The 7,691-nt window shown below is 55.0% G+C and overlaps 1 protein-coding gene across 2 annotated transcripts; it reads right to left on the bottom strand.

Annotated features, from left to right (window-relative positions):
* Positions 1 to 1,430: 1,430 nt before the first annotated feature.
* Znf574 (zinc finger protein 574) lies at positions 1,431 to 7,326 on the bottom strand. 2 transcript variants are annotated; one of them, XM_048329592.1, is made up of 2 exons: positions 7,197 to 7,326; positions 1,431 to 4,368 (listed from the first exon to the last, which is right to left on the bottom strand). In XM_048329592.1, the coding sequence occupies exon 2, from the start codon at positions 4,346 to 4,348 to the stop codon at positions 1,658 to 1,660; it is 2,691 nt and encodes an 896-aa protein (XP_048185549.1). In that variant the 5' UTR covers positions 4,349 to 4,368; positions 7,197 to 7,326; the 3' UTR covers positions 1,431 to 1,657. The 2 variants fall into 2 exon arrangements, with proteins under 2 accessions (XP_048185549.1, XP_048185548.1); XM_048329591.1 differs by lacking the exon at positions 7,197 to 7,326 and adding an exon at positions 5,635 to 6,762.
* Positions 7,327 to 7,691: the final 365 nt, after the last annotated feature.

The following is a 7,691-nucleotide window of genomic DNA, read 5'->3' as shown; positions in this document are numbered from 1 at the left end:
CTGTTGGGACATCAAATGGGTGAGTGCTTTTTCTCTGTAAAATGCTTAGTCCTTACTTCTAGGCCTAGTTCTGCTTACTGCCTATATGGTCTTGGTCTTTCCTCTCTCAGCCCTCTTCTCATCCAAGCAACAGATGAGCAATTTTCAAGCAGGGTCCCAAGGCCTCAATGCCCACAGGAAAATAGGCTCAGTGGGGGTAGTTTTAAGGGCCTCAATTTCTACAAGATTTTCAATACAGGCATCTTCCTTTATACCTCTTAATAGGAGTTCTAAGGCCTGAGAGTATGGCTTAAATAGTAGAACACTTGCCTAGCAAGCATGAAGCCCTAAGGTCAATGCCAACTACTGCAAAACCAACCAAGAGATCTTTCCAATAGGATTGGTGTAATGAGGGCAAGGGGGGAGGGGTAGAGGGTATCTCTTAGAGGGAAGGCTAGCACAGCAAGTGCATTCCCACCCACACTGCCCCACCTTCTGTCTCTAACACCCTTTTCCAAGTATGTAAAAGGAAGCAGAGTTGTGAGAAAAGAGTGATTAAAACAAATGAAACCAGACAAATTCAAGCTGAGCTGAACTAACCTTGGGCAAGTCCCCTATTAATGCCTGACTTCAGAGGCCTTCCCTACAAAATGTTCTCTTCACAGGATCACTATGAATGTTATTCAAAGTAACACAAAGCATATGACACAGATACTGGCCAGCTACCCAGCACTCCTCCCTGACAAGAAAAATCTATTAACTGAGCCAAAGTTCAACTCTAGGGGGACTTCAGGCACCTCCCCTATGCTTCCTACCCTAGTCCCACACTGTTCAGAATATCCTCCAGCTCCACAGCTGTGTCTAACCTGGAAGCCACTCTCCTCTACAGGACTAGAAACCATGTTCAACCTGAGTATATACTCTGGGATCCTGTGAGAAAACCCTTGGGGGCATAGCTATGGCCCTCATTCAGCTAGGAGTAGAGGGACAAGGCTAGTAAGATTCTCAGAATGCCAGGCACTGGTGGATCACACCTGTAATCCTAGCTTCTCAGGAGGCTGAAATCTGAGGATCTCAGTCCAAAGTTAGTCTGAAAGTCCATGAGACTCTATTCTTAAGTACCAGAAAACCAGGAACAACTGTGGCTCAAAGTGGTAGAGTGCTACAATTGAGCAAAAGAACTTAGGAAGAGCACCTAGGCCTGAATTTCACTCACTCACACACACACACACGCCTCAGGACACTGGCACAAACATCTTTCAGCTTTTCCACAAGGCTGTGGAGACCTCTAGTGGCCAAAGAGCCAGGCTGTCCATGCCTAGCACCAACAGTCTCCATTCTGAGCCCATAGCCCTGGGTTCAGGATGCCTTTGCTTCAAGGTGCTAGTGCTACTATGGGCCCCCATGACTCCCAAATTCACCCTATAGCCGAGCCTGACCAAAACACATAAAAATGTCCAACTCAGTCTTTATTGACTGCTTCACGTTGCGGCCAACAGATAGGTGTATGGGGGACACCTTTATGTAAAGCAAGGACCCCAGAACATCCACCTCAAAGAGAATAGATCCAATTACAGCACTTACATGGTGGTGGGAGGGGAGAGGGTACAGTATATACAAACAAGGGGATGCTCAGAGGCCTTGGGCAATGCCACATAGTGACAGGGGAGGAGGGCAGTCAGCCACTGATCTGGACTCCCTCAGCCTCGGCCAGAGGGTAGATCTCAATGGCCTCCACCAGGGGCAGCGCCTCCACTGCAGTCTCCATCACAGCCAGGCCAACAGCAGCCTCTGCCTCTGCCAGCTGCTGGCGCACTGCTGCCTGATGCTGCTGCTGGTGAGTCTTGCGGTGCTTCCAGAGGTTTGAGAAGGAGCGGTAGCTTTTGCCACAGTCGGGACAGGAGTAGGGCCGTTCACCCGTGTGGATGCGACGGTGTTCTGCCAAGCGCATGGAGATGGCGAAGGCCTTGCCACATACTTCACAAGCAAAGGGCCGCTCGCCAGTGTGGAGGCGCCGATGGTCTTTCAGGTGTGTGCTCTGCCGGAAGGCCTTGCCGCAGTCTGGACACGGGTAGGGCCGCTCGCCCGTGTGGATGCGCCGGTGCACCTGCAGCGATGTCTCGGTGCTGAAGAGCTTCTTGCACTCGCTGCACTCCAGGCCCCTGCGCCGGGCAGGGGCTGCGGGGGCTGCGGAGGCTGTGCCTCCCAGGGATGTTGGAGAAGAAACTGGTGTGCGCGTGGCCCTTGGGGCCCTGGGAACTGGGGGTTCCTTAGCCAGGACCTCTCCGGGCCCAGCGGCGGCATGGGCTGCCTCGTGGGCCTGCAGTCGAGCAGCTGAGCCCACTTTCTTGCCACAGGTCCCACACTCGTAGCGCCGTGGGGCCTGGGCAGCGGCAGCGGCACAGCGGTGCTCCCGTAGCCTCAGTGAGGACGGGAAGGCAGCTCCACAGGATGGGCACCGGTGGGGCTGGCGCCCCGCGTGGGCCACAAGCTGGTGCACCTCGAGCAGCCGGCGCAGCAAGAAGGAGCGGGGACACTCACGACACTTGTAGGGATACTCGCCGGTGTGGTGGTAGCGGTGCATGAGCAGGCGGTAAGGGCGGTGGAAACGCACCCCACACTCCTGGCAGCGGTAGGGGAAGTGCTGGGCATGCACCAGGCGGTGCTGCCTCAGTGTGGAGCTCTGCGTGAAAGCCTTGCCACAGTCCCCGCAGCGGTAGGGCCGCTCCCCAGTGTGCGTGAGTCGGTGGCGGGCCAGATTGGCAGGAGAGTTGAAGGGCTTGGCGCAGTCGGGGCAGGGGAAGGGCCGCTCCCCCGTGTGTGTACGCAGGTGGTTCCGCACATGAGACTTCTTCTTAAACATCTTGCCACAAATGCTGCACTTATGGCGCCGCTCCAAACGATGCACAAAGCGCTGGTGCCGGGTCAGCTGCAATGCCTTGCCAAACTCACGGCTGCACAGGAGGCAGCGGTAGGTGCTGGGGGCAGCGGGCTCCACTGTGCTCTCCTCAGACACGGGGGGCTCTGGGGCCTCGGGCTCTCGGGTCTCTGCAGGGGCTGGCTCAGGAAAACTGATGACAGGCTCCTCGGGTGGGACCGGCGTTGTAGGCAGAGGGACACCTCCTGCCCCATGGGTACGCCGGTGGTAAAGGAACTTGGTGAGGTTGACGAAGGTCTTCCCACAGGGGCATGAATGCAGAGGGTTTGGGGTGTGGGCTCGCCGGTGGGCCAGGAGGAGGGCCTCCGTGCCAAAGGCCAGGCCACAATCCACACACAGGAAGTGGGACTCGCTGCTGTGGTCGCCTAGGTGCTGATCTAGACTGGAAGGGCTGGGGAAGACCCTGCTGCAGAGGGGGCACTTAAAAACGCCCTCCCGGTGACTTCGCAGGTGCTGCTGCAGCTGATGGGGTGAGAGAAAGATCTGGTCACAGGCTGAGCAGAAAAGTTCCTGGGTGGCTGTGCCCCCTGGCTCTGTGCTGCTGCTCCTCCGCGGCTTCCGTGCTCGCCGATCACGCCCAATGGCTTCCCCATTGCGCAGCTCATAACTATGATCAGAAGCTGGCAGCGCATCAGGCTGAGACACGGGTGCCTCTGAGGCTGAAGGGGTTAGGGTCTCAGGCTGCAAGGCAGGCTCTTCAACCTCTGGGGCAGGAGCAGGGAAGTGGGTAGCCTGGTGCTCCAGGAAGTCGGCAGGCAGCTGGAAGAGCTGGGAGCATTCGGAGCACTTGTAGAGGAGCAGCTCCACCTCAGTTACTACCTCAGTGGTAGTGGCTGCAGCAGAGGGGACAGAGATGCCTTCCCCACCTTCTTCTGCCTTTCGGTATGAGTGCTCCACAGCTACACGGGCCTGGCCCACAGGGGGCCCTAGGACAACTGGGGACCCCAAGACAACAGGGGCAGGAGCCTTGGTGGGGGTGGCCCGGAGGTGTGTCTGCCGGTGGTTCAGCCAGAGCTCCTGGCTGGCAAAGAGAGCCTTACAATCTACACACTCGTAGTGGATGGTGCTGGAGCTCAGGGGGGGCACCTTGGGGGGCGGCTCTGCTGGCACTGTCTCCTGGGGTGCCATCATCTTCAGATGTAGCTCCTGGTGCTCCAGGAGCTGGCTGGGTGACATCAGCAGTTGCCCACACTCAAGGCACTGGTACTGGCTCTCCTGTACCAGGGTCTGATAGAGACCCGTGCCTGAAGCAGTCTCTGTAGCCACCGCGACTCCAGGGTCGGCCACGCCCACCAGCTCAAAGTGCTGCTGGGGCACATGGGAGTTCTGGTGCACCAGCACCTCCTCCAGGGATCCATACAGCTGGTTGCACTCAGAGCACACATAGCGGTGTTCAATGTACAGGACTGTCTCCTCAGACTCCTCAGTCATGGCAACAGCAAGGTACTGAGCTGTGAGAAGGGACAGCAGAGACAAGTAAGTTTTTACCAGCTTCCAAAAGCTTTGATTTGTTTCCCCTTTCAACTTCTCCCTTACATTGATTTCTCCATTCCAACCCCCTTTCTAACAATTGTTCTTTCCCTCCACAAACAACAAGAACACAGAACATAAAAATCTTCCTAGGAATTTCTCCCTAGGGGGCTTTTGTTCCCTAAGCCAAACCTCTCAACTAACATCAAGTTCCACCCACCAGATCTTGGTCCAATCCCCTTACTTCCGTTCACACCTCTTTCTAATGCATATTACCGCACCCCCTTGCCAGGATGCCCAGCTGAAGCTTCACACAGGCCTCCGTGGCCACACTCCTTACCCAGATCACTAACTGCCCCCAGCACCCTGCCACTAACATGGCATGACCCCTTTCCTTTGCACTCAGCCCTTGTTAACTACCAATTCTCCCTCTGGAACCCACATTCCTCAAATCAAGCTAACCATTCTCCTAATCAAATCTATTTTTTCTTTTTTTGGCTGGTCCTGGGCTTGAACTCAGGGCCTGCACACTGCCCCTCAATTTCTTTTTGCTCAAGGCTAGCACTCTGCTACTTGAGCCACAGCGCCACTTCGGGCTTTTTCTGTTTATGTGGTGCTGAGGAATGGAACCCAAGGCTTCAAGCATGCTAGGCAAGCACTCTACCACTAAGCCACATCCCCAGTCCCATATTTTTTTTCTTTTCTTTTCTTTTCTTTTCTTTGGACAAGATCTTGCTAGGTAAACCAGGCTGGTCTAGAACTCAAAGTACTCCAGCCTCAAAAGTTCTGGGTTACAGGCTTGCACTTTTAAGTTTTTCAGGGGGCCAAACAGCAGTGGCTCACGCCTCTAATCCTAGCTACTCAGGAGGTAGAGATTTGGGGATCCAGGTTCAAAGCAAGCCCAATGAGACACTTATCTCCAATTAACCACCAGAAAACCAGAAGTGGCACTGTGGCTCAAATAGTAGAGCACTAGCCTTGAGCTGAAGAGCTCAGGGACAGTGCCCAGACCCAGAGTCCAAGCTCCACAACTGACAAAAAAGAGGGTTTTGGGGGAGTGGTATGCCTGAGGATTTGCACTTTCTGGGTGGGTGCTCCATCACAGAGCCCCAAATCTAGACTTAGATTTTCTCTCATCAGCCTAACTCATCTCAACAACCAGATTTAACCACTTCCCAATACCTAGACTTCTCAACAAATTAAGTCCTCCCAGATAGTAACACTGTATCCAGAACACCCAGACTCACCTTCACAAAAGCCTAATCCTTTCATGAACCTAGACCTTACCCATCGTCCTACTACATGCCCTCAGGTATGGGGACACACATTAATCACTTCTCTGTACTAACATAAAGTCAATTCTAATTCCTTCTGGGCACACAGGTCCCCTCTTCACATTGACTTGAACTCCTCTTTGTATATAGCCACCCTAACTCATCCAAGGATATCCACAGTTCCTCTTCCTACCAACCTAATCCTTTCCTTCTTTGCATAAAGGTCCACCCCATCCTTAACCTATTCGAGGAAGCGCCTCTCTTCACAAACTATCCTTCTGCCTCATTCTCAAATGCCAGGATGCACCACCACACCTAGATATATATATATATTTTTCAATTGGCAGTACTGTTGTGGGAAATTAGTGCCTCATGCTTACTAGGCTGGCAATCTACCACTGAGCTATGCCTCCAATCCTTTTGGGAGCCATATATTTTTGATAGGCTATCTGATCTGCTTATGTTAGGATTCCTATCATAGCAGAGATGACAGGCTGCACATGACCCAGCCCAGCTACAGCTTCAGAAGGGATCGCTCTCACTTTTCTGCCCCAGCTAGCCTCCAGCTGAATTCCTGATCTCAGCTTCTCTAGTAGGAAGGATTAGTCACTGATGCCCAGTTTAACTTTTTCTTGTTCACAAAAAGCCCCATTCCAAGAATGAGATCTCTTCTATTTCACGCTGAGACCCCCAACTTCTTACCAATGAGGCATCGCACCTTCATCCCAAGAATACCCAGCCACCCCCTCTATGTAGCAAATGTCATCTTTCTCAACAACCTACAACACCCCAGGGATACCCAAATCTTCATGTTGTCATAGTTATCAGTACTTTAGAAAACAAAACAAATACATTTCCTTTCCAGCTCATTCTAGGGATAACTAGAATGCACCCTCTGCACATGAATTTAACTCTCGGTACAGACACTGTTCCCCAACACTTTCCAAAGGTACTCCGTCCCCCTTCCCCAAGAAAATGGATATTACGCCTCCTTTTTTTCACGCCTGGGATCTCTCCCTTAGCTCTAAATCTTCCTCACTACCTTTTCACACCAAGACCTCTCTCACTGCCCTAGTTCTCGCAGGCACAAATAAGACTCCCCCTCCCCCCCCGTTTAATTTAATTACTTCTTTCCTCTAACCTAACCGGACGCGCCCCGCCCGCCCCCAGCTCGTCACCCCAGAACTTCCTAACAGTCCACCTTCCGTCCTGGATCGTCCAACCACCCAAGCGCCCTTAGCCCTGGCAGTCCTCAGAGCCTGAAAGTCCCGGGGGGGGGGGGTGCAGATCTAACACCACCCTTTTCCCACCCCGATCAAATCCCGGTGCAGCAGCCCGAGCCCCGCCCACCGCCCCGCCCCGGCCCGGCCCTGCCCATCCGTCTGCGCGCTCGGTGGCCGTTGGTACCGCACCGCACCGCCAGGCGCGCGCCCCCTCGGGCCTTTCTGTAAGCAGGCCGGGTGACGCGCGCCGACGGCGGGCGTGGGGTGGGGTGGGGGCCGGGCCCGCCCTCCCGACACTCTCTTAGCACTCACCCGCCTTTGCCGACTTGCACGCCCGGGGGGCCCAGGCCCGGGCCGCCTCAGCTCCCCCAGCAAGGCCACTCTAGCCCCTCGTCCTCTCTAGCTCCTGCCGTCTCCTCTCGCCTGCTCCACAGCCTCGCTCTGGCCTTTCAACAATGCCCCTCCCACCTTCCTCCGAGACAGCAGGGCGCGACCAATCATCGCCCGTCTGGCCCACCTGCCGTTCGACCAATCATCACTCAGGATTCAGAAATCAGGACCAATAGCGTAGAGGGTCAGGACTCGCCCGCCTCCTTAAACCCTCCCTTGGAGGATACACGCCTCTTCCACCCTCCCCTTGAACTCCGCTTCTGACGTCTCAAGAGCGCAGCCCTGAGCGGAGGACGGCGCGATGACGTCAGGGGGCGGTGCTACGGGCGCCATCTTGGGGCCGCCGAGTGGGAATTGCGGGGGGGGAGGGGGGGAGTTAGTTGGCCGTGGAGGCGCCCAGCCCTGGCGGGGGGGTGG

Source organism: Perognathus longimembris, chromosome 20 (assembly GCF_023159225.1).
Source record: "Perognathus longimembris pacificus isolate PPM17 chromosome 20, ASM2315922v1, whole genome shotgun sequence".
Lineage (NCBI taxonomy): Eukaryota > Metazoa > Chordata > Mammalia > Rodentia > Heteromyidae > Perognathus > Perognathus longimembris.
This window is presented reverse-complemented; position numbering and strand designations above follow the sequence as displayed.

Bases quoted from the DNA above. Each gene is read 5' to 3' on its own strand.
- Znf574 (XM_048329591.1), bottom strand. From the start codon at position 5,659: ATGAAAGGATTAGGCTTTTGTGAAG. The intron at 4,369-5,634 runs GTGAGTCTGGGT...CCCTTCTCACAG, and splicing joins AGGATTAGGCTTTTGTGAAG to CTCAGTACCTTGCTGTTGCC.